At 43.5% G+C, this 27,489-nt stretch overlaps 1 protein-coding gene across 1 annotated transcript in view; it reads left to right on the top strand.

Moving 5' to 3' along the window:
- Positions 1 to 27,489, top strand: part of LOC126457791 (28 kDa heat- and acid-stable phosphoprotein-like) — a 70,135-nt gene that overhangs the window by 26,021 nt on the left and 16,625 nt on the right. The window contains exons 3-5 of the mRNA XM_050094378.1: positions 14,412 to 14,519; positions 14,597 to 14,730; positions 27,160 to 27,311. Of these exons, the coding sequence (XP_049950335.1) occupies positions 14,412 to 14,519; positions 14,597 to 14,730; positions 27,160 to 27,311 (394 nt within the window). The remainder of the gene's footprint in view (positions 1 to 14,411; positions 14,520 to 14,596; positions 14,731 to 27,159; positions 27,312 to 27,489) is intronic.

Raw genomic sequence — 27,489 nt, 5'->3', positions numbered from 1 at the left:
TAGTTCTTGCAGAACATCTTGTGACCCATTTTGCAGTGGCGTCAGCGTCAGCCTCCTATCCAGCTGCTTTCCTTCATCAAAAACAGCTGGCTGAAGCTTCCACCTTATGTTTCACCCCTTGTGAGTCAGAATCTTACAACGAACCTTTTACTGAATGGGAATTTCTTTCTGCTCTATCTTCTTCTCATGATATGGCCCCTGGCCCAGATTCCATTCATAACCAACTGCTTCAACATCTCAGTGCTCCACAACGGCAACATCTTCTTCAGGTGTTTAACCATATCTGGCTCCAGGGTGACTTCCCTTCTCAGTGGAGGGATAGCGTTGTGGTTCCTGTTCTTAAGCCTGGTAAGAACCCCCTATCTGTTGACAGCTATCGGCCAATTAGTTTGACCAATGTTGTTTGTAAGTTACTTGAACAGATGGTAGCCCGTCAGCTCAATTGGGTCCTCGAATCTCGGGATCTATTGTCCCCTTACCAGTGTGGTTTTCGAGAGGGACGGTCTCCAATTGATCATTTACTTCGCTTGGAATCCGCAGTTCGGCAGGCTTTTTCCCAGCGCCGCCATTTGGTTGCAGTGTTTTTTGACCTTCGCAAGGCCTATGACACGGCCTGGCGCCATCACATCTTACTTACCCTTCATCAGTGGGGTCTTCGGGGCCCACTCCCGATTTTTATCTGCCAGTTCCTGATCCATCAGTCATTCACTGTTCGAGTTGGTACTGCTTTTAGTTCTCCACGGACCCAGGAGACGGGCATCCCACAGGGTTCTGTCTTGAGTGTCCTTCTTTTCCTCATTGCTATCGATGGACTTGTTGCCTCTGTCGGTCCCTTGGTCGCCCCTGCCCTGTATGTGGATGATTTCTGCATTTGGGTTAGTTCCTCCTCGATGGCATCTGCAGGACGGCAGCTCCAGGTAGCTATACGGCATGCCTCTGCATGGACCCTCTCACATGGGTTTCAATTCTCTCCTTTAAAATCGCAGGTGGTCCACTTCTGTCGCCGTACTACGATCCTCCCTGATCCAGAGCTCTATCTTGCTGGACAACGATTGCCTGTGGTCCCACAGTTTCGTTTCCTGGGTCTTCCTTTTGACAACAAGCTCACTTGGCTGCCCCATATCAGACTCCTGAAGGTAGGATGTTTCCGTAAACTCAATGTCCTTCGCTTCCTTGCCCACTCCTCTTGGGGTGCGGACCGTTCCCTCCTTCTCCGTCTTTATCGTGCTCTAGTTCTGTCTCGTTTGGACTATGGTTGTCAAGTTTATGGTTCAGCTGCTCCTTCCACACTGCACGTGCTGGATCCAGTCCACCATCGTGGTATCCGTTTGACCACCGGTGCCTTCCCTACTAGCCCTGTTGATAGTCACCTGGTTGAAGCTGGGATCCCCCCCCATTTCTGTTCAGCGGTCCGAGCTTCTGTTGTCTTATGCACTCACTACCCGTTCCTCTCCCACTCATCCTTCCTATTCTATCCTGTTCCCAGACCATGGACGTCGCCCACCCGACTCCCGCCTGAGGGCGGGTTTACCGGTTGGGCTCCGCCTTGCGTCTCTTTGCCGTGATTTTCAGCTTCCTTCTTTGTCCTGTCTTCCTCGCTCCCTCCCCTCCACCCCTCCTTGGTTAGTTCCTCAGCCTCTAATTCGGATGGATCTCCGCCTAGGTCCGAAAGATTCCATCCCCCCAGTGGTGTTCCGTTCCTTTTTCCGCCAAATTTTATGGGAGTTTCGGGATGCTGTTGTTTTTTACACTGATGGCTTTAAATCTGCTGATCATGTTGGGTATGCCTTCACGTCCTCTGTTGGAGCGGAAAATCATCTGCTGCCACCTACATGTGGGGTGTTTACTGCGGAATTGGTGGCAATTTCCCAGGCCCTTACCTTTATTAAACAGTCCCAACACAACCGCGTTTTGTTATGTACAGACTCGATGAGTGGCCTTCTTGCTATTGACCGGTCTCTGCCATCCATGACCATCTCGCTGGTATTCACCGTGCTGCTTGTTCCATTGACTTCCTTTGGGTCCCTGGCCATGTGGGTATCCCGGGTAATGAGCTCGCTGATCGTTTGGCTGGGGGAGCAGTCACTTACCCCCCATTTTCTGTAACCCCTCCTGCAGCGGATTTACGGCTTCACATCAAATCCCACTTCGCACAGTCGTGGGCCAATTCTTGGGAGGCTACTCCCCTGTCTAATAAACTTCGAGCGATTAAGGTGACACCAGGCCCGTGGCGTTCTTCCTTTCCCCTCTCCCGAAAGGACTCGACCACACTGTGTCTCTGCATCGGCCATACCAGGCTGACCCATGGTTTTCTTTTGCATCATGAGCCACCCCCACTTTGTGGTTGTGGAGCCTTCGTCAGTAGCCCACATTTTGGTTGAATGCCCCCTTCTTTTGGCTCTGCGTGCTAAGTACAGACTCCCCCACACTTTACCTTTGATGTTGGCTGACTATTCCCGGATGGTCTCTCTGGTTCTTGGTTTCCTCCGGGTAAGTGGTTTTTATTCTCAGTTTTAAGGTTTTTAATCTCTCTCTTGTGTTGGGGCAGGATGGTGAGTGTTTGGGTGTCTCCCACTGTAAGCCGTGTTTGGAGATTCCCAATTCACCTCCCTGACCGAGATCCTCTTTTCTTCCCCTTTTACTCTGTTTTTACCTCTTTTTTTTTTTTTTTTTTTTTTTTTTTTTTTAAGGACTGGTTAGTCTCCTTTTCCCATACATATTTCTACATTCTAGCGGTTGCACCTTTTAAGTCACAGGTGGTCTTGCCTATGCTGCTTCAGCATAGCGTTGGGTTCGTTCTCTTGCCGACTTCCCTCATTTTGTTTTTACCAATGACAACATGACTGCCCTTTTACGTTTTTACCTTTTTCCGTTTTATTGTTCTGACTTTCCTCAGATGTCCCATTAGCAGAATGGAGCATATTTGAAACAAGGGACTGATGACCTTGTTGTTTGGTCCCTTAAACCTCAAACAACCAACCAACCAACCAACATTCCCTTTCCTCCTTCCTGAATATTGCATTGTACAATGATGTAATTTTGTAGATGCATTCAGCAGCATATGTGAATTTTGTCTGCTAAAATATATCTTGAATAGAATTAGTGACAAAGTAATAAATGCAAATGTTGTAATGTCATGCCTGATGTGACAGTTTCCCTATATGAAGAGCGAAAATGTAGTAAGCGTTAACCTTTTTTCTGTCATCATTATATGTCATTATAGGTGTGTTTGGTATTTGAAATTGTGTGAAGTTTGTTGCAAGTCAGTGAGTGCTCTGCCTCAAATACTGGTTGACTTAAATCTCGGTATTCACGTGTCATGGCCGACTCTTCTCTTTCGCCTCCACTCCACCCATTTGATCGGTAGATACTTCTTACACCCACAGCAATTCTTTCCAGAAAGTGGTACATGTACCAGGTTTGGTTCCCCCTGCGGGTTCGGGGGTAAGAATAGGCCCGCGGTATTCCTGCCTGTCGTACGAGGCGACTAAAAGGAGTCTCAAATGTTTCGGCCTTATGTGATGGTCCCCTCTCGGGTTTGACCTCCATCTTTCTAAACTATTCTGAAGAGCGAGCCAATTGGGGAAGGGCGCCTTACATGGTGCACTGTATCCGTCGTGCGTTGAGACCTTTAGCCGGCTTTTTCATCGTTGCACTGGGGTCCCGCTCGTTTTCCATCTCTTGGGCGAGGATCCGTCCCTGGGTGCGATTCCCACGCTGCAATCTGCAATGTTTCTTTTAACTGCGACGGCGACCTTGGACAGTTTTGCACCTAAGATCCAGCACGGTAGCCAGCCCGTTGTGGTGGGGCCGCCATGTACCCTCTTGGTTGTAGCCCCCTGACAACACAGGGATCGCTCTACTGATGCCTGCGCCATTAACTCCCCACGTATGCCAAGGAGTAGATGCCCATCTCCTTGGGGCATCAGGACTCCCGGCAATGGCCGTCCTGCCAGGTGGCTATTGCTGCGGCTGGGTGGCGCCCGTGGGGAGGGCCCTTGGTCGGAGTAGGTGGCATCAGGGCGGATGACCCGCAATGAAGCATGGTACATCATCTCTCGCTGGCGGCCAGCCGCCAGCAGTCTCTAAGCATTCTCGGGCTCAATTTAATGCTGAAAAGTACAATCCGAAAACATTCCCCTCTCTGGCCACGCCGTGGGAGGAACGTAAATCTCAGGATGGCAGTAGCAATTATTCGCTCCGATTCTTAGTTTGTACGAGAGCTGATGGGGAGTCTTTTCTCTCCACAAAGCCTCAGTTCTTCGTCGAGCATTTAGAGGACAAGTTTGGGGAGGTGGAGGGCTTGTCAAAAATGCGCTCTGGATCGGTCCTGATCCAAACGGCATCCTCTGCCCAGTTACGACGGTTACTTGCTTGTGACAAGTTGGGGGATGTTGCTGTTACGATAACACCGCATAAGAGGTACAATATGGTCCAGGGAGTTATTTACCATAAGGACCTTCTTTTGCAGTCTGATGACGAGCTGCGCGCCAACTTGGAGCGCAGAGGTGTACATTTCGTCCAGCGCGTTCATCGGGGTCCGAAGGAAAACCAGATAGCTACCGGTGCCTTCATCTTGACCTTCGAGGGTGAGACGTTACCGGAAAAGGTCAAGGTGATGGTCTACCGATGTGACGTCAGGCCCTATATTCCTCCCCCGATGCGGTGCTTCAAGTGCTGGAAGTTCGGCCATATGTCTTCCCGCTGCACTTCCAGCCTCACATGTCGAGATTGCGGACGCCCGTCTCATCCCGATACTCCATGTGCCCCGCCTCCCATCTGTGTCAACTGCGGGGAGCACCATTCACCTTGCTCGCCAGACTGCAGAATCTTCCAGAAAGAACGCAAACTCATGGAATATAAGACCCTGGACCGACTGACTTATACTGAAGCCAAAAGGAAATACGACCGATTACATCCCGTGAGGATGACATCATCCTACACCGCTGCTACAACACCTGTGCTCGCCCCATCAGTTTCGCGACTTCCGGCCGGATCGCTGAGTGGTACAACTCCTCCTGCCCCCTTGCCAGTGGGGGGGCTCTACCCACTGGGTTGCTCCTGCGCCACCTACCTCAGGGGCAACACCATCCCCCCCCATCAGGGACGTCCGTCCCTGCTTCTAAGCCGGAGAAGTGTCCAACTTCTTCGGCTTCTCACGCTCGCAAGGGGTCCCTCGGGTCCCTCCCTTCCCAGGTTTCCACCAGTGGGAAGGCTGACGACCGACAGTGGCGTAAGTGCCCGCAATCAGCTGGTCGACGGGCTTCACGATCCTCCTCAGTCCCGGAGACTGACTCGGTGAAGCCCTCCCAGCCAGTTAAACCCAAGGAGCAGCGTGAGAAATCAAAGAAGAAGAGCTCTAAGCCCAAGGATCTCGCGGTGGCAGCCACCCCACCGCCACCTTCCAGCTCTGCGTCTGAGGACGAGGTGGCGATCCTGGCGTCCGCTGAGGACCTCGATCTCGCCGGTCCCTCAGACGCCATGGATAGCACTAGCACGGGTGTTCAATCGGCGGCAGCAGGTGACCCAGCGGCGTAATCTGCCTTCCCAGTCCCGTCACGCCTTTCTCCGCCATGGACAATACCATCCTCCAGTGGAACTGCAGCGGTTTCTTCCACCATCTAGCTGAGCTCCGCCAGCTTATCAGCCTTCATCCTTTCCTTTGCATTGCTCTGCAGGAAACTTGGTTTCCGGCAATGCAAACCCCCGCCCTCTGTGGCTATCGGGGTTATTATAAGAACCGAGCAGCTTATGAAAGGGTGTCTGGTGGCGTCTGCATATATGTCCTTCACACTCTGCACAGCGAGTCTGTCCCTCTCCAGACGCCTTTAGAGGCTGTCGCTGTACGCATGTGGACGCCACAGGCTGTTACCGTCTGCAGTCTTTACATTCCACCAGATGGTGATGTCTCGCAGCATGTCCTGGCTGCACTGGTCGCCCAATTGCCGCCACCTTTCTTGCTATTGGGCGACTTCAACGCCCATAACCCTCTGTGGGGTGGGTCAGTGGCCACAGGTCGAGGCGCCATCGTTGAGCATTTATTGTCGCAGCTCGATCTCTCGCTGTTAAATGATGGTGCCTTCACACACTTCAGTGTGGTGCATGGCACCTACTCCGCCATTGACCTTTCCATCTGTAGCCATAGCCTCTTACCGTCTGTCCAATGGAGTGTGCATGACGACCTGTGTGGTAGTGACCACTTTCCGCTCTTTTTGTCACTACCACAGCGTCACTCTTCTGGGCGCCCTAGCAGATGGGCTATAAATAAGGCTGACTGGGATTTGTTCTCCTCCACTGCCGCTTTTGAGCCTCTCTCTACTGATGACATTGATGCGGTGGTTCAATCGGTCACCACCGGCATCGTTACTGCCGCCGCATCTGCCATTCCCCGTTCTTCTGGGTCCCCTCGGCGGAAGGCTGTGCCTTGGTGGTCCCCTGCGATCGCTGAAGCGATTAAAGATCGCCGGCGGGCGCTCCAGCGTGCAAGCGACATCCCTCCTTAGCCCACCGTATCGCCTTCAAACGGCTGCGTGCGCGGGCCATGTCACTCCCTCGCGGGTCTGGGCCAAGATTCAACACGTCTACGGCTATCGGACCCCTGCCAGCGTCCCTGCGCTCTCACTGAATGGAGCCGTTTGTACTGACTCCGGTGTCATTGCAAATCGCTTAGCAGAGCATTTTGCTATGAGTTCCGCTTCTGCGAATTACCCCCAGGCCTTCTGCTCCATTAAAGAGCGGATGGAATGTTGGAGCCTTTCGTTTCGCACCAACCACCCGGAATCTTACAATGCTCCATTCAGTGAGTGGGAATTTCGCAGTGCCCTAGCTGCTTGCCCTGATACCGCTCCTGGGCCAGATGGCATCCACTGTCAGATGCTGAAACACCTTTCAGTGGACTGCCAGCGGCGCCTTCTCGATCTTTACAACCGTCTTTGGGTCGAGGGGGAGTTTCCGTCGCAATGGCGGGAAGGCATTGTCATCCCCGTTTTGAAACCTGGAAAGACCCCTCTGGAGGTGGACAGCTACCGTCCCATTAGCCTCACCAACGTTCTTTGCAAGTTGCTTGAACGGATGGTGAGCCGGCGCTTGCATTGGGTACTGGAGTCTCGGGGCCTTCTGGCTCCGTCTCAGGGTGGGTTCCGTAGAGGCCGCTCCGCCACCGACAATCTGGTGAGCCTGGAGTCGGCCATCCGTACTGCTTTTGCCCGCCGTCAGCACCTGGTCGCTGTCTTTTTCGACATGCGGAAGGCGTACGATACGACATGGCGTCATCACATTCTTTCTACGCTTCATGGATGGGGTCTTCGGGGTCCTCTGCCGATTTTTATCCGCAATTTTCTGTCGTGTCGTACTTTCCGCATGCAAGTCGCGGCCTCGTATAGTTCCTCCCACGTCCAGGAGAACTGTGTGCCACAGGTCTCTGTTTTAAGTGTCTGTCTGTTTTTAATAGCCATTAACGGGCTTGCTGCGGCCGTGGGAAATTCTGTCTCCGCTTCCCTGTATGCTGACGACTTCTGCCTTTATTACAGCTCTACTGGCATTGCAGCTGTTGAACGTCAGCTACAGGGCGCTATCCGTAAGGCGCAGTCTTGGGCTGTAGCGCATGGGTTTCAGTTTTCGGCAGCCAAGACCCGCGTTATGCATTTCTGCCGGCGCCGAACAGTCCATCCTGAGCCGCGGCTTTATCTTGCCAACGAACTCCTTGCTGTGGTGGAGACCCACCGGTTCTTGGGGGTGGTTTTCGATGCCCGGTTGACTTGGCTGCCTCATATCCGGCAGCTTAAACAGACGTGTTGGCGGCATCTAAACGCTCTGAGATGTTTGAGCCACACCCGCTGGGTCGCCGACCGCTCTACCCTGTTGCGGCTCTACCAGGCGTTAATCCAGTCCCGTCTGGATTATGGGAGCCTGGCTTATGGCTCAGCATCCCCATCTGCGTTACAGGCGCTGGACCCAATTCACCACAGCGGGATACGCCTTGCCACTGGTGCTTTCCGCACCAGCCCTGTGGACAGCGTACTAGTGGAGGCAGGTGTACCTCCCCTGCGGTTCCGACGCCAACGTTTGCTGGCCGCTTATGCTGCCCATGTTCTAAGCTCGCCCGGGCATCCCAACTATCGTCTCCTGTTCCCGCGCTCGGTCGTCAGTCTGCCAGAACGTCGGCCCCGGTCTGGTTGTCCAATAGCGGTCCGCATCAAAGAGCTCCTCTCTGGGCTTCAGGTTTTCACTGTTCCACCTCCTTTCCGGGCTACTTTGCATACACCCCCATGGTGTGTTCGTCGCCCTTGCCTTCGGCTCGACTTGGCCCAGGGCCCGAAGGACTCAGTCCCTCCAGAGGCCTTCCGCCGCCGCTTTTATTCCATCCTGGCCACGTATGAGGGCTCTGGTATTGTTTACACTGACGGTTCGATGGTTGCTGGTCGTGTCGGGTATGCGCTCACTCTAGGGGACCATTCCGAACAACGTTCCTTGCAGGATGGCTGCAGCGTTTACACTGCTGAACTGGTCGCCATCTTTCGTGCCCTAGAGTAAATCCGCTCCTGCTCAGGTGAGTCCTTCGTTATCTGTAGCGATTCCCTGAGCGGTTTACGAGCTCTCGACCAGTGTTTCCCTCGTTCTCGTCTGGTGATGGCTATCCAAGAGTCCCTGCATACTCTTGCCCGTTGCGGCCACTCTGTGGTCTTTGTGTGGACCGCCGGTCATGTCGGTATCCTGGGTAACGAACATGTTGACCGCCTGGCGAAAGAGGCCACCAGTAAGCCATCTGTGGACGTTGGCCTCCCAGAGACTGATTTGCGGGCAGTCTTCCGCCGCAAAATCTTGGCGCTATGGGACGATGAATGGCGCGAACTGACAATGCGCAATAAACTCCGTGCTGTCAAGGAGACGACGGCTGTGTGGCGGTCATCCCTGCGAGCCACTCGCAGGGACTCAGTAGTTCTTTGCTGGCTCCGCATTGACCACTCCCGGCTGACACACAGTTATTTACTGCGCCGGGAGGACCCTCCTCTATGTCGTTGTGGGGCGGCTTTGACAGTGGCCCACATTTTGATGGCCTGCCCCCTTTTAGCTGTGGTCAGGCAGACATTTGCGCTGCCTGCTACGCTCCCTGCCCTTTTAACAGACGACTCCACTATGGCTGACTTAGTTTTACGTTTTATTCGGGCAGGGGGATTTTATCATTTAATCTGAGTGTTTCTGTTTTATCTTATTGTTTTGTGTTGATTCTGGCCTTTGGCCTATGATTTTAAACTGATTTTTTAATGTGTTTCTAAGTGGTTGGCTTTTCCTTTTTTATTTCTATGGTCGGCCAACCACCGTCACACTCTGTGTGGTTTTAGTTCGTTTTGTCTTTTCTTTGTCTCAGTTTCTCTTGTTCTCTATCGTCTGTGATCTCTTCTGTTCCTTGTTTTTATTCTCTGTGGGTGTTCTTTGTATTTGGAACAAGGGACCGATGACCGTAGCAGTCTGGTCCCTTTAATCCCCCAAACCAACAAACAACCAGGTTTGGTTGAAATTGGTCCACTTTTTCTGATGAGATGAGGAAAACAAATTTTTGTTATCTTTTTTTTTTTTTGTGATCTGATTACAAGACCTATAGCTTTTATGAAAACAGTGTCATTGCCACCTAAGAGTACAATGAAGCTTGCCCACAGTCTCCCTCCCTCCCCCCCCCCCCTCCCCTTTTCCTGTAGAGAGCTCACATCTCTTCAGGGAGTACTTGCTTGGACACAACAGTGACACAGCCCTTACAGTGCTACTTCACTTTCCGTTCTGCAAGTCTGTCCTCCTCCTCTGTCTTTCTATTGAAGGGTCTTCTTGTTGCCAGTAGTGCTTTGATGTGGTTTATAATTTTGGACACTGGTCAGCACTTAACTCAGTTCCCAATGTGTCAAAGAGAACAGTGCCTCACAAGGCTCTGTGTTGCAACTCTTTTCCTCATTACCATTGATGGGTTAGTACCTTTGTTTGTCCACTGTTTGCCCCTGCATTGCATTTGGTACAGCTCCCACTTTATAGCCTCAGTTGCACACCAGCTCTAAGGCACCATACAAAGGGCCTCTGTGTGGACCCTATCATATAGTTTCTAATTATCTCCTACAAAAATGCGGGTCATGTATTTCTGCCATCACACTGTCCACCCAGGTCTGGAACTAACTTGTGCAGCACCTAGATGTTGTAGTACTATCCCATTTCTTGGTCCTCCATTTTGATAAAAAGCAGACTTGGTTGTCCCATATTCATCATCTGAAGACCAGTTTTTTGCATGCAGAAGCATAATGCTATCTGTTTCCTTCCCCACACATCTTGAGGCGAGGTCATGTTAATCTTATCCCTATTTACTGGTCCCTACTTTCATCCTAGGTGGACTGTGGTTGACAGGTTTATGGCTCAGCAGCTCCTTTAGCTTTAAAACTTTTAAACCCAGTCCACCATCATGGCTCGGGTCTGGCGTCTTTGACTAGTTCTGTAGACAGTCTCTTTACCGATGCAGGGATCTTCCCTCCTCAGATTCAATGGTACCAGTTCTTGGTCTCCCATTCTCTTCACAGGTGAGGGGTGTCTTCCTCCTGAATCGCTTGGGTAGGATTACCAGTTGGACTGTGCATTGTTTCCCTCTGCGAAGATCTCAATCTCCCCTGCCGGGACTGTGCTACCCACGGGTTTCTTCACACTCCCCCTTTGGATGGTGCCCAGCCCATAGATTAGGTATTAGAATGTTCTAAAGTCTTGGTTGCCCCATGACCTTTCAGCATCTGTTACATTCAGTACTCAGAGTTCCAGAGTGCTGCCATATTTACACAGATGGCTCTAAAACTGGAGGACAGACAGGATATGCTTTATCTCTTGCCAGCATGAAACATCATTCGCTGCCAGGAATATGTAGTATGTTTATAGCAGAGCTGACAGCTGTTAACAGAGCCCTTCATTTTATTAAATGAGCCTCCCTTGACAAAGTTTTAATATGTACATGATTCATTGAGCAGTCTCCAGGTTATTGGCTGATGCTAATCTCGCCAGATTTTGGTCACTGCTACTTGTCACCTTCTCGCTGACCTTCATTGTGCTGCCTGCTTAGTTGTCTTTGTTTGGCTCCCAAGGCATGTGTGTCTCGCTGCTCCCAGGGTCAGTGAGATATTTGCTCGCTCAGAAATAGAGCAATGTATGGTGGCTACTGCCCATCTTATAAACTCTGCATAATCAAGGAGACTACGGCAGCATGGTACTCTTCCTTCTGCTTCTGCTAGAAGGAATCCTCAGTCCTATGTTGCCCTCATCAGTCATACAAGGTTAACTTATAGTTTTGTTGTGTAACGAGCCAGCTCTGTGGTTGTAGAGCATGCAGACAGTAGCTCATATTTGGTGGAATGCACTTTCCTTTTGGCCCTCCATACCAAGTATTGACTTACTTGTTCTCTATAAGCTTCGCAGATGGCTCATGGGTAGTTTGAAGTGGTTTTTATGCTCAATTATAAGGTTTTAATCTACCTCCAGAGCAAAGGAAGGGTGGGTGGGGAGGGCTGGCTCACGCTGTATACTAGATCTGGGGCATCCCCAACCGTACCTTGATGATGAACAGGTTACTCTTTCAACCTTCTTTTACTCCGTTTTAAGGACTTTTAGATTCAGTTTGCCGCATTTTCATTCCATCCAATTTTCTATTCTAGGTGTCTCACTTTGTTGAATAGTGGTGGACACTCTTGACTAATGGATCAGGGGTGGGACAGCTGTGACATTTCTTATTGCATGCTGAGCTCTGTGGATGCCCACATGCTGTTCCCTGTTACCTTCATCCTGGTTTTATTATTGATTGTGCAAGTAATGTCCATTACATTTTTAGTCGTCTTGCTTTTATTGTTATTACTCCTGATTAAATCATAAAACATTTTCAGTGGCTATCTCTATTTCGGATGCACCACTCTTGGTTCAAAGGACTTATGGCTTTCTTGTTTGGTCCCCTACCTCCCTCCTTCCCAAATCAACCAACCAACAATCTCTGGTAGGCCTGGTAGTCTAGTGGTAAAGTGCGAGCCTGGAAACCGAAATCTTGTGTGATTGAATCTTGGGCAGACTACTTGTTTTTTAACTCTGCCTTTTAATCTAGTTTTCACCTATCAGTGATGTGGAGATTTGCTAGAAATGAAATGTGGTTTGCATTCCATGTTAAACTGTAGATGTTGGGTAACTAGTTAGCTGCATGCGAGTTGCCAAACTGATGTCCGGTTGATAGACTTGCTCCAGGCCATTGAACAACATGGCATTCTCATTACCAGAATCTAAAAAATATTCGCTGTCCATTCATATTATTACAGTCCTTCACAGCCTTTTTCTGCCTTTATGTGAAGGCTAATCTCAGCCACTACTGTAGGGATTTTGATGCTGACAGCAGATAGGCACTGGAGATTCCAAGTTCTCTTGAGCCGTAGATGTTGTCTATACCACATTTAATTGGCGTTTGAAATGACATCTCATGACAATGTGGGAGCTGCTGCGGATTAACATGCCATCTGCAGCAGCAAGAGCATGGCCCAGTGGTGATTGCCAGCTAATGGACAGCTCTTACAACCAATACAAGGCACAAACGTGCGGGTGACAACCACGCCAAGAAATAACACTGGCAGCGTGGCACTTTTTGATACTCTGCTCACAGTATTAGACAGGTTGTGTTAAGTTATGTGAAAGTGATGATATCCAGTTACTCAGTTCTGTGAAGTTTTATCATAATTACACAGATTACCACTACACCACACAAGTCAATAGTTACTTATAAATACAGTAAAAAAGGATGATGATGATGTGTGAAATCCATTGATGAAGCTAGCAAGTTAAGTTGATTTTAAAACTTTGATTCATGGGTTGAAATATCCATACACATACACAGAGTTTGCCAGTGAAAAATAGCAAAATACATACCTAAGAAAAGTGCAACAATAGAGGATATTTTGGTGTCTGCAAAAAATTTGTGTACAGGTTCATGATCAGTAACCAAATATTGATACATTTCTGTTATTTATACAGATGACATATTTAGTTTTCATTTTCGTACATAGGCAGTATAGAGTGCTGAGAAAATATGCCATATTTTGTAAAATATTTTAAGGTTATTTTTTAGGTTTCCAATATCAGTCTACATCCATCGAACTCTCATAAAGCACGGATAAGTCTGTTTTTGCTTTAAGGCAGTATAACCTATAAACAAGACAACGCTCTTACACAGCTCAATATAGTATTACTGCCGTTGGAAAATTGTTACTTGTAATCCTTATGTTCTTGCAAGAATGTACAGGTCCATTTGTACACGAAGTTCAGAAACTAGTAGACAAACAGGTACAAAAATATAAGTACTTCAGTGAAACAATATTGTAGCCAGGGTGACTGACAACTAGTTTGTTAGAATTGTTTAATGAAAACCCTTGCCTGTGTTCTTGGGGTGGTCTACCAAGCCAGAAATATAATTGAATTAATGGTAAACATTTGACAACATTAATGTTCAGTTACATTTATTACTTCTAAGAGTAAAACTCCAGTCCAATTCTGTCATATATTTATTAATTCTCAGGAAGATAGTACTAAGATTCAGTCTATTGCATATCAGCTACATTCACCTTCAGTAGTTTCAAACTTGATGCAACACACGAAATGGCTTCAAAACCTGTTAACAGAAAAGTATTTATAAATGTTAATGAAGTATGCTTCCTACATAGAATTTAAAAAGCACCATATTCCTGTAAAATATCTACATTTATACAATATGCTAGCTTTTATTATGATTATCATTGTGTGTCATGTTACTTAGTGAAATGTACTTGTTGTTCGTATATTACACATCCATATTATTAATAATATCACATTTGTTTTTAATATAATGTTTGTATCTGTTATGATCTCTAAAAATAAAAAGGGTTTTTTTTCACATTATAGTTCACAGGTTTCTACCAAACTTTTATTTACTGTGAATAGTTTATTCATGCTGTTAATAGTTAAAAATTAAGCTGATTTTGTTTGTTAACATTTTAATTTCATAATATGGAATACAAATAAGATGTAAAACATCTATCTCTACTGACAATGGAACATGCAACCTCATTATCACAAGTCTAGAACATTATGTGCCATTTTGGTTAACACGGTTGAAATGCCTTGTACTTGGAAAACTTCAGTCAACTGATCTTCATATCATACAAGTGTGAAGAAGATCAAAAAGGGCCAATCTTTAAGGTCTCATTGTGAGTTCCACAACTTTTACTGTGTGCAATTTCTGACTGTGGTAAAAGGAATCTCATTAATGTAGTTCATTTTTGATATCTGTAATTGTAATATATTCATTGCACAAAATTGCAAATTATATATAAGTGGTATACCACCATAACTGACCAAGTGCTTTCATATTATTTATGCTTACTTTGTAGGAACAAAGGGGAGATGAAAGTTCCAGTGAAGAAGATGAAGAAAAAGCAAAGGGAGGGAAAGGAGATAGTGAATCATCTGACAGCTCTGAAGAAGATAGTGAAGAGGAGGTAGGGTCAATTCCACTTACTAGATACATTTGTATGCATTACAAACTTTTCTTTAGTTGCATTTTTGTATTTTTCAGGCAAAAGCAAAAGGGGTAGAAAATTTGATTCAAGTAGAGAATCCAAATAGGATTCAGAAGAAAGCTAAGAAATTATCAAGTTTGAATGAGACGGTGAAAACCTCAGCCAAACCAGAGTTGTCTCGAAGGGAAAGGCAAGTTGTTCTTTCACTTACAGGCATTAATAAAAACATTTAGAGAAAACATTGCATGCTCTTACAAAGTCCATTACAGCTTATTTGCTGCATCTGAGTCAAGACTCAATCACTTATCTTAAGGTTACTCTTAGACCCAGGAACAGTGTGGACTGGGTGCGGAGACATTATCTTGATCAAAAAATAGCAGATAAGTTGAAAAATAATTCATCTAAAACTGGCAGAAGTAACATGAATTTTACTTTAGATTCTGAATTATAAATACAGTATTATGAAAATCCGAAAGTTATAATTAATTCCATTCATTTTAAAACTGGTGTTAAAGTTTAAACTGAATGAAATTTTCGTATATTTCCAATTAACTAAAACATTATGATAAATTTGGGAAATGGAGAGTGCTTTAAAGGCAGCACTCTCAACAACAAAATTGGGCCTAGAAGTTTTGCCCCTATTTCAAGTACACACACATAAGTATTATTGTGACACTATTTTAGTGGGTAATTTAAAGCCAATGCTCTTGGAGTAAAGAGCTCAATTGTTCTTACACGTAGGCAGTAAATATTTGGAACAATGCATAAATCCCCTACCGCTATCATTAACAAGATCTAAGTGGTGATGGTTAAATGATTTCTTCATTCCGATCTGTTGGGAAGTACCAGGTGTTGATGACTGTGTGCTTGCTTGTGCGTTGTGTATTGTTGTGGAGGAATGTAAAAACAATAAGGGAGGCCCAGTACCAGCTCATAGGTTGCTCTTCATAAACAAATACAAGTGGTAACTGAACTAAATTTCCTCATATAATGGGCATATCTCCAAGGGCACTTTCACATATCCTCATTCCATGGAGTTGTACACAGGTTTGCATTTAAGCCAAGACTTGCCAAATATCTGGCTATCAAGATCTTAGTGCCAGCACCATGTCTCGTATCACTGCCCATGTCTCGTATCACTGCCCAAGTGATGATGAAATTTTCTTCTGTCACTGAATATAAGTAATCTATCTCCAGCTACTGTGCCAACACTTTGGCATGAATTATTGTTGTTACATAGGCTGTAGTGAAATACACATTAAATTCAAACAGGGTGATTCAAAAAGACTACCACAACTTTAAAAATGTGTATTTAATGAAAAAAACATAATATAACCTTCTGTTATACATCATTACAAAGAGTATTTAAAAAGGTTTTTTTTTCACTCAAAAACAAGTTCAGAGATGTTCAATATGGCCCCCTCCAGACACTCGAGCAATATCAACCCGATACTCCAACTCGTTCCACACTCTCTGTAGCATATCAGGTGTAACAGTTTGGATAGCTGCTGTTATTTCTCATTTCAAATCATCAATGGTGGCTGGGAGAGGTGGCCGAAACACCATATCCTTAACATACCCCCATAAGAAAAAATCGCAGGGGGGTAAGATCAGGGCTTCTTGGAGGCCAGTGATGAAGTGCTCTGTCACGGGCTGCCTGGCGGCCGATCCATCGCCTCGGGTAGTTGACGTTCAGGTAGTTACGGACAGATAAGTGCCAATGTGGTGGCGCTCCATCCTGCTGAAATATGAATTGTAATTGTAACTGAATAGCTCTGCGAGTAGATTTTCCTGGGCTGCGAACAAATGCTTGCTGGATGCTTGCTACATTTTCATCACTCGTTCTCGGCCGTCCAGAACTTTTCCCTTTGCACAAAACCCATTCTCTGTAAACTGTTTATACCAACATTTAATACACCACCTATCAGGAGGTTTAACACCATACTTCGTTCGAAATGCACGCTGAACAACTGTCGTCGATTCACTTCTGCCGTACTCAATAACACAAAAAGCTTTCTGTTGAGCGGTCGCCATCTTAGCATCAACTGACGCTGACGCCTAGTCAACAGCGCCTCAAGCGAACAAATGTACAACTAAATGAAACTTTATAGCTCCCTTAATTCGCCGACGGATAGTGCTTAGCTCTGCCTTTTGTCGTTGCAGAGTTTTAAATTCCTAAAGTTGTGGTATTCTTTTTGAATCACCCTGTATATTCCAAGGAAGCAGAGGAACGTGAATGCCTTTACTTCAGAAACGTGATGCATTCCAAGATGAAATATTTGCATTTTCTCTCCCCAGTTACTCTTTTCATTGTTGTCGCTCCCCTTCACCCCCTATCCACGCGGTCTTTCTTACTTTGGGTATTTTACATATATCTGGACATTTTTGTTAGAAATTTTTCAAAAGCAACAGGATATCATTTATCTGGGTGAACTATGTAAAAGCTGATACTCGACTGTCTCTTCTTACCCAGTCTGTCTTCAAAGCAATATGCAATTTACGTTTTGTAATACAACATAGGATCAAATGTAGTACTTTGTCATGTCATTTGATTGAGCATTAATTTTGCCTCTTCTTAGTGTTGTTTTAGAATGTGAATGATTTTTGCTGTTATGGATGTTGTTACTTAACCTCTCTCTGTGGCATGACAACTTCTGACCCACTTATTGCATCATGCTACATCAGTTGTGATGGTATCAGTGATTCAAATCCATTTGCAAAACTTGGTCTTTATTGAATGCCGGTAGTGAAAAATAAAAGGGTATAGTATTGGGTCATATAGGTGGCTGAATAAATCACCTCTGTCAATCTAATACCCTGAAAATGCCTGTTCCAGGATACAGAACAGCCTTCGTTCAAGGTGGTGGCACACCATACTGTTACAAAACAAATGTTGGACAGCCAATTGTGAAGCATGCAGCTGTAATATATCAAGATACTTGATAGAGTTGATGGTTCTTTTTTCCCTTAAAAAAGATGCAACAATGTGGTCTTTTATCAATTAACTTTAGGGTATGCAGATTGATGCTGCCAGAGGCCCAAGCATTGTTTGTTGACCATTTTGCAATGGTGATAAATGGGTGTTAAAAAATTTATTACATGCTAGGAGATCAGTGATTGCCATATTATGAACTACATTTTATTTCAGACACAATCGTAACCAGTTCTAGCTGATGTTGCTCATCTTCAGATGATCATGGGTAGTGTTGGCCAAAGCCGGTTGTAATTGTCATAAAATGTGATTAGTGTCTGAAGTAAAAGGACATACCGGTGTGATGACACTGGAAAATGTTCGCAGCAAATTCAATCAGTTGTGGCTTATACTATTTCAATGCTCTCAAAGCGTATAGATACAAATCTAAATATTTTTGAAAGATACGATCATCTTAGGTATATGGGGATCTTGTGATACCGTCTAAAGAGTCTTATGTGGTAAGCACAAGAAAACCACCTCTAAGTGTCCTGCTTCCACCCCTCCCCTGCCTCCATGAACTGTGGACCTTGCTGCCTCAGTCCATGCTGCAGCAGTATAGATAGTTGTTCTGTAGGTGCAATCACAGTGGAGGGTTATATATGGAGAGGCCAGGCTGATATGTGATTTTTGAAGAGGGGCAACAGTCAGGATGATTGATTGATCTGGCCTTCTAACATTAGTCAACATCGCTGTGTACATACTGTGAACGACGGAAAGGAAGGGGAATGTACAGCCGCACGAGAACTATTCTACCTTGTAATCAAACTTTGAGATTGCTGAAATACTGACTTCAAGCAAAATATAATTGCAATTCCAAAGAAAGTGGGTACTGATAGATGAGAATATTACCAAACTATCAGATTAATATTTGTGTTGCAAAACAGACATGAATTATTTACAGAGAAATAGAGAAAATGGTACAAGCTGACTGCAGAAAAGATGAGTTCGTGTTCTGAAGAAATGTAGGAACAGGTGAGGCAGTATTGATCCTACAACTTACCTTCAAAGATGTGTTAAAGAAAGGCAAACCTATGCTTATAGCATTTAAGATTTTACAAAGCTTTTGGCAGCATTCTCTGGAATTCACACTTTGAATTTCAGAAGGTGAAAGGGGTAAAAGACAGGGAATGGAATGTTATCTACATTTTGCACAGGGACCAGACTGCATTTACAAGAATCAAATGGCATGAAATGGAAGTAGTAATTGAGAAGGGTGTGAAACATGGTTGTAGCATACCGCTGGTGTTGTTGAATCAGTAATTGAGCATGCAATAAAGGAAACTGAGTTGTTTGGAAAGGGAGAAGCAGTAAAACGAGGTTTTCGTCTGACGTTGCAATTCTCACAAAGCAAAGGATTTTAAAGATCAGTGGAATGGAATATAATGGGTTTTGAAAACAAGGTGTAAGTAAGTTGTTGTTGTTGTTGTTGTTGTTGTTGTTGTTGTGGTGGTGGTGGTGGTGGTGGTGGTGGTGGTGGTCTTCAGTCCTGAGACTGGTTTCATGCAGCTCTCCATGCTACTCTATCCTGTGCAAGCTTCTTGATCTCTCAGTACTTACTGCAACCTACATCCTTCTGAATCTGCTTAGTGTATTCATCTCTTCGTGTCCCTCTAAGATTTTTACCCTCCACGCTGCCCTCCAATGCTAAATTTGTGATCCCTTGATGCCTCAGAACATGTCCTACCAACTGGTCCCATCTTCTGGTCAAGCTGTACCACGAACTCCTCTTCTCCCCAATTCTATTCAATACTTCGTCATTAGTTATGTGATCTACCAATCTAATCTTCAACATTCTTCTGTAGCACCACATTTTGAAAGCGTCTATTCTCTTCTTGTCCAAACTATTTATTGTCCATGTTTCAGTTCCATACATGGCTACACTCCACACAAATACTTTCAGAAACGACTTCCTGACACACAAATGTATACTCGATGTTAACAAATTTCTCTTCATCAGAAATGCTTTCCTTGCCATTGCCAGTCTACATTTTATATCCTCTCTACTTCGACCATCATCAGCTATTTTGCTCCCCAAATAGCAAAACTCCTTTACTACTTTAAGTGTCTCCTTTCCTAATCTATTTCCCTCAGCATCACCCGACTTAATTCGACTACATTCCATTATTCTCATTTTGCTTTTGTTCTTGTTGTTCATCTTATATCCTCCTTTCAAAACACTGTCCATTCCGATCAACTGCTCTTCCAAGTCCTTTGCGGTCTCTGACAGAATTACACTGTCATCAGCAAACCTCAGTTTTTATTTCTTCTCCATGGATTTTAATACCTACTCCAAATTTTTCTTTTGTTTCCTTCACTGCTTGCTCAATATACAGATTGAATAACATCGGGGAGAGGCTACAACCCTGTCTCACTTCCTTCCCAACCGTTGCTTCCCTTTCGTGCCCCTTGACCCTTATAACTGCCATCCGGTTTCTGTACAAATTGTAAATAGCCTTTCGCTCTCTGTATTTTACCCCTGCCGCCTTCAGAATTCGTCTGTAAAGAATTTGCATTAGTATTTTGCAGCTGCGACTTATTAAACTGATAGATCGGTAATTTTCATATCTGTCAGCACCTGCTTTCTTTGGGATTGGAATTATTATATTCTTCTTGAAGTTTGAGGGCATTTTGCCTGTCTCGTACATCTTGCTCACCAGATGGTAGAGTTTTGTCAGGACTGGCTCTCCCAAGGCCGTCAGTAGTTCTAATGGAATGTTGTCTACTCCCAGGGCCTTGTTTCGACTCAGGTCTTTCAGTGCTCTGTCAAACTCTTCATGCAGTATCGTATCTCCATTTGATCTACATCTACATCCTCTTCCATTTCCATAATATTGTTCTCAAGTACATCGCCCTTGTATAGACCCTCTATATACTCCTTCCACCTTTCTGCTTTCCCTTCTTTGCTTAGAACTGCGTTTCCATCTGAGCTCTTGATATTCATGCAAGTGATTCTCTTTTCTCCAAAGATCTCTTTAATTTTCCTGTAGGCAGTATCTATCTTACCCCTAATGAGATAAGCCTCTACATCCTTACATTTGTCCTCTAGCCATCCCTGCTTACTCATTTTGCACTTCCTGTCGATCTCATTTTTGAGACGTTTGTATTCCTTTTTGCCTGCTTCATTTACTGCATTTTTATATTTTCTCCTTTCAGTCATTAAATTCAGTATTTCTTCTGGTACCCAAGGATTTCTACTAGCCCTCGTCTTTTTACCTACTTGATCCTCTGCTGCCTTCACTACTTCATCCCTCATAGCTACCCATTCTTCTTCTGCTGTATTTCTTTCCCCGATTTCTGTCAATTATTCTCTTATGCTCTCCCTGAAACTGTACAACATCTGGTTTAGTCAGTTTATCCAAGTCCCTCTCCTTTAATTCCCACCTTTTTGCAGTTTCTTCATTTTTAATCTAAATTTCATAACCAATAGATTGTGGGCAGAATCCACATCTGCCCCTGGAAATGTCTTACAATTTAGAACCTGGTTCCTGAATCTCTGTCTTGCCATTACATAATCTGATACCTATTAGTATCTCCAGGCTTCTTCCACGTATACAACCTTCTTTTATGATTCTTGACCCAAGTGTTAGCTATGATTAAGTTATGCTCTATGCAAAATTCTACCAGACGGCTTCCTCTTGCATTTCTTACGCCCAATCCATATTCACCTACCATGTTGCCTTCTCTCCCTTTTCCTACTCTCAAATTCCAGTCACCCATGACTATTAAATTTTCGTCTCCCTTCACTATCCTAATAATTTCTTTTATCTCATCATACATTTCATCAATTTCTTCATCATCTGCAGAGCTAGTGGGCATATAAACTTGTACTATTGTAGTAGGCATGGGCTTTGTGTCTATCTTGGCCACAATAATGCATTCACTATGCTATTTGTAGTAGCTTACAAGCACTCCTATTTTTTAATTCATTATTAAACCTACTCCTGCATTACCCCTATTTGATTTTGTATTTATAACCCTGTATTCACCTGACCAAAAGTCTTGTTCCTCCTGCCACCGAACTTCACTAATTCCCACTATATCTAACTTCAACCTATCCATTTCCCTTTTTAAATTTTCTAACCTACCTGCCCAATTAAAGGATCTGAAATTGCATGCTCCAATCCGCAGAACGCCAGTTTTCTTTCTCCTGATAAAGATGTCCTCCTGAGTAGTCCCCACCTGGAGATCCAAATGGAGGACTATTTTACCTCCAGAATATTTTACCCAAGAGGACGCCATCATCATTTAACTATACAATAAAGCTGCATGCCCTCGGGAAAAATTACGGCCGTAGTTTCCCCTTGCTTTCAGCCGTTCGCAGTACCAGCACAGCAAGGCCGTTTTGGTTAGTGTTACAAGGCCAGATCAGTCAATCATCCATACTGTTGCCCCTGCAACTACTGAAAAGGCTGCTGCCCCTCTTCAGGAACCACACGTTTGTCTGGCCTCTCAACAAATACCCCTCCATTGCTCACTTCTGGTTGCACCTATGGTACGGCCATCTGTATCGCTGAGGCACGCAAGCCTCCCCACCAACGGCAAGGTCCATGGCTCATGGATAAGATGAACATCAATAAAAGTGAAACAAGCAAAATGGAATGTAGTCAAATTGAGCATAGATGAGGGGGTTATATTAGGAAATGAGATATAAAAAACAGTAAATGAGTTTTTCTAATTCGGCAGCAAAGTAACATGATTGCAGAAGTCAAGGGGATATAAAATGCAGACTGGCAACAACAGGAAAACATTTCTGAGAAGACATTGTTAATATTGAATTAAAATTTAAAGAGCTAGAAAGTCCTTTCTAAAGGTATTTGTCTGGAGTGTAGCTTTTTACAGGATGAAACATGGACAACAAATCGTTTAGACAAGAAAAGAACAGGAGCTTTCAAACTCTGGTTCTGAAGATAAATACTGTGTATTGGATGGATACATTTTATAACTTTTTCAGTACTGAAATAAATTGAGGAAAAAGAAATTTATGGTACAACTTGTCTAAAGAGATAGATTGGTTGATAGGACATATCCCAAGGCATCAAGGAGTTGTCAGTTCGGTAACAGAGCCAAGCATAGAGGGTAATAATTGTACAGGGAATCACGCTTTGATTAGAGTAGGCAAGTTCAGATGAATGCAGGTTGCATTAACTGTAGAGAAATGACAAGATCTGTACAGTATAGACTAGTGTGAGAAAGTGTATCAAACCAGTCTTTTGACTGAAGACCACATCAGCAGCATTCTGTGCCAGCCTCATTAATCCGTGTTTAGCCAGAGTGGTATTTCATACTGACAATGCCTGTGTCCAAGGAATTGTTGTAACACAGGCATATTGACAGTGGAACTTCATTTGCACCTTTTGTCTAACAAGTATCACCTCACTATGATCTTGGGGTCACCTTGAACATAAACATTTATTTATTTATGTCCATAGATCATTCTGTACAATGGTATTGGACAAGTTTACATGAAGTTTGAAAAATTAAGTTTTGAAAATTTGTAACTTCATGCATATATCAGTAAAATGACTGATTTTTCCAAAAACAGCCTGTAAAATAGTTGCATCTAAAAAAATTGATATATGTACATTACATACATAATTACCAGTGGTTAAAACTACTTTACGCTCTGTGAAAGTTTTTTTCATATTTGCACAGTTATTAATTTTGTGATTCAGTGTATTCATTAACATTATGGACAAGTTTTAGTCAAGTGACATTTTAGTTTATTTTTGAAAGCACACACATTTTCTATTATCTTTATATGGTTCAGCAAACTGTTGTATATAAGGCGTCTAGCTTTTACAGGCTCTTTGTCAGTTTGTGTGTTTGTTGCCCTTGACATTTTTCTCATTAGAAATATACTTGAACTCACTTCATCACAAATATTATTTACGTGCTTCTCCCATGTCAAGTACCTGTCCACTGTCATGCCCAGGAATTTATAAGTTTCTGTCTCTTTTAGAACCAAGTCTCCAAGCCTGACAGTTATATTATTAAAGTTAGGTGTTTTGTTTGCATTTATGTATGTATATGTGGTTTTATTTACATTTTAAAAAAGGCTATTTCCTCTGAAATAATTGTTTCCATTTTCCAAATTTAGAGAAGCATGCTTTTGTAAGCCATTCATTGAAACACTACTAACAACAAATGAAGTGTCATCTGCATACATTACAGCATTTCCATCTACTATTTTGGTCATATCATTTACATATAAAATAAATGGTGGGCCCAGCACTGATCCTTGAGGTGCTCCATATTTAAGAAATTTAAAATTTGAGTAGACATTTGTTATAGTATTTTGCTTTATTTCTACACACCGTTCTCTATTTTTAATAAAGGATTTTGTGATACTGGCCGTTTTTTCCCCTTTATACCATACCACTTAGCTTTGCCAATAATATGTTGGGCATACACAATCAAAAGCTTTTGAAAGGTCAAGAAATGTACCACAAACTTTCTTTTGTTCATTTAGTGACTTGGTGACTCAGGCTATAAATTCAGCTATTGCTGTATTGGTGGATCTACCCTTCCTAAACCCATGCGGGACATCAACCAAAGTATTGCATTTTTCTATAAAATTTAATATTCTGTCTTTGCATGTTGCATTATTTTACATAAGACAGGTGTAATAGCTATTGGTTAGTAATTTCCTGGATCTTCCATGCTGCCTCTGTTGAAAATAAGGATCACTTTAGTACTTTTAAACATGGCAGGAATATTCCTTCTTCCATGGCTAAGTTTATGAGAAAGGCCAGAACTTAACCATGCCAAATCCGTATTTAACCCTGCCGACCCTGCTCGCAATGCGGGATAAAGGCGGTAGCAAAAGAAAGAAATAAAAGAAGACTAACATGGGGGACAGAATGATAGGTCATCGAGGAATAGCTTTCATGCCAAATCCGTATTTAACCCTGCCGACCCTGCTCGCAATGCGGGATAAAGGCGGTAGCAAAAGAAAGAAATAAAAGAAGACTAACATGGGGGACAGAATGATAGGTCATCGAGGAATAGCTTTAATGGGATTAAGGCTTTACCATCCACTGCAGGTAGCATTTAATTAGTGTAGTAGATATAACACCTAGTGCGTATATTTTGTTTTTAATTGGGGTACACAATGAAGTGGTCAGGTGAACATTGGGCGTTTATTGTTGACCACTTTATAAAAAGTGGTTTACCAATGGCAACAAAGCATGCATTATATATCTGCTATTTTAATAGCAGGACGCAGCAGGGTTTCAGAAAAACAAAAAAAAGTATTATGTATCAAACTTTAGACAAACAAATTCCAATTTGAAACAGGAACCTCCTGGGTGTTATAAGACTGCTACAGCTTCATGAAATGAAATGTTGGTTGTCAGAGTTTTGATCTCTCTCTCTCTCTCTCTCTCTCTCTCTCTCTCTCTCACTCACACACACACACACACACACACACACACACACACACACACACACACACACACACACACCTCTTGCCCTGATGAGGCATATTTTCACCTCTGGTCTGAGAATAGCCCTTGGGAACTTCAACAAGTAGCAGCATATGGCCCCAGAGTGGCATTTCTTTACTGTGGTGTGTGGATTCATATTTTTTTTTTTTTTTTTTTTTTGTCATTGTTATGATGAACAGTGATTGTTATTGTGCAGTGTTCCAGAATTTTGCTATCCTCGATTAAGAAAAAAAGTTGTGGTCCTGTTGTAGTTTCAGTATGATGATGCAATCACACACACACACACCTAATCACACACTATCATTTCTGAGGGAAATGTTTCCTGTATGTGAGACCTCCTTGCTTAGGGATATCAGGTGGTTGCATTCAGCATGAAAAACTATCAAGGGTGGCAACATCAGTGTGTAAACATTCAGGGCTGACATATGGTTGGTGTTTCCTTCTGAACGTGTTGGTATGGAATGACCTGTGTACTCTTAAAAAATAAAAAAAGTTTCTTAAGGTTTGAAGTTTTTAACTTTGTGAAGGTGTTAGGTATGATTTGGATACCCTGCATAGTGTTAGGCAGGAATGGCTGAAGTAGTGAAGCTCTGTTATTTTTTTTTCTCTGTTTATAACTGTAACATCCATTTATGTTGTGGGCTGTAATAGAAGTCTTCTTGGGCACCAAACTGTCAGTGCAGAACTTCCTTCCAATTTTCTGATACAGTAGTTACTTGCTGCTTTGCATTTTGTTTAAAAAGGTGATTTATCTGGTAGTAAATATTCAACCAGTCACTTTTCACAATTTTTTTCAACCATAAACTTGTTTTCAAGCCACTGCAGGCTCATTATCAGATGTAACACCTCCATCTAATAATGAGCCTGCAGTGGCTTGTAAACATGTTCATGGTTGAATAAATCGTAAAAGACTGGTTGCATATTTATTACCAGATAAATTGCCAATTTAAATTGGTGACAGTTAATCATTCACAATGGATGTACTGAAATTAATCCTTTCCTGTTCTGATTTTCTGATATACAGCATTAAAAACTACACTAAAAATGTTCCAGGTAGAATTGTGCAATTGCTGTACTTTTAGGCTGCCATTGTCACAGTGAGCATGCTCGATCATAATCAGTACATTAAATAATTTAAATAACTGTGTTGTGGTATCCACTGTAAAGATGACTCATTGAAAATACTATTATGAGAAAGAAAGTTGCTACTCACCATACAGTGGAGATGCAGAGTCACAGATAGGCACAACAAAAAGACTCTCACAAAGCTTTCGGCCATTAAGACCTTCGTACACACACACACACACACACACACACACACACACACACACAAACAACTGTGAGTCTTTTTGTTGAGCCTATCTGCAACTTAGCATCTCCACTATATGGAGAGTGACAACTTTTCTTCTCATAATATTGTTACATTTCATAATATTGTTACATTCCATCCTGGATTTTCAATTGTTTGATTTTCTTTGAAAATACTGTTACACATTTAGCTTAGCCAATGCTTTCTTCAGAAAAGGAAACACACATATCCACACAAGCAAGTCCATGTCACACACTTGTAACCACCATTGTCAATGGCCTCCAGTCCAAGCTGCCAGAGATGGTTGTAAGTGCATGAGGTGTGCTTACTTGTATGAATGTGTGTCTTTTCTTTTCTGAAGACTACTTTAGCTGAAATCTAGATGTGTAACAGTCTTTTCGTGGCGCCTATCTGCAACTCAACCTGTCATCTTTACAGTGAGCAGCAGTCTATCCTTTTCCTGATATCGTAGATGTTCCAAACTTGACTTTCCACTGTATTGTAATACCTGTGAAACTCATACAATAAATTATTCCCCTAAGCAGTTGGTAACAGATACAGACGAGGGAAGATCAGAAAGTGTTCCCACCTATCTAGACAGAAGAAAGGAATTGAACATGATTTTATTATTCAAAAATTAAATTACAAAAGTAAATCAAGGCAGAGTGTGGGTCTCAGAGTAGCATTTGCGTCATCCTTGGACTGGTATTGGCATGCTGGAAATGTTTTATCTTTATTCAATTCTAATAATATTTTGAATATGCTTTTCTTTATTAAAAAATTATAGTGCCCAGGCAAGTTTCTTTAGAATGAAACAATAAAACTGTTGTAATAGAATATGTTATCTCTTTTCATGAGTACATAGGTTATTATTTTATATTCACGTTTTAGAGAAGAGCTTGAAAGGCAAAGGGCACAGGCTAATTACCAGCGTCTTCATGCCGAAGGGAAAACAGATGAGGCACGTGCAGACTTGGCACGCCTTGCTATCATCAAGCAACAGCGAGAAGAGGCAGCCAAACGACGTGAAGAAGAACGCCGCCGTGAGTATTAGCCATTTTCGTAATCATATGTTTCTGAGACACTTTGCCTGTAGCTTTGTATGAGTGACAATATAAATTACAGTAGTGAAGTAAGTGGGAATGAAATCTTATACAGTTTTATTACAAAATTACTTACATGCTGTATGCTCTCAAACCTTTCTGGTTTGAAGGAAATTTG

The sequence above is a fragment of the Schistocerca serialis genome, chromosome 2 (assembly GCF_023864345.2).
Source record: "Schistocerca serialis cubense isolate TAMUIC-IGC-003099 chromosome 2, iqSchSeri2.2, whole genome shotgun sequence".
In the NCBI taxonomy this organism is placed as follows: Eukaryota; Metazoa; Arthropoda; class Insecta; order Orthoptera; family Acrididae; genus Schistocerca; species Schistocerca serialis.
Note: the sequence above shows the minus strand (reverse complement) of the source record. Positions and strands in the feature narration are given on the sequence as shown.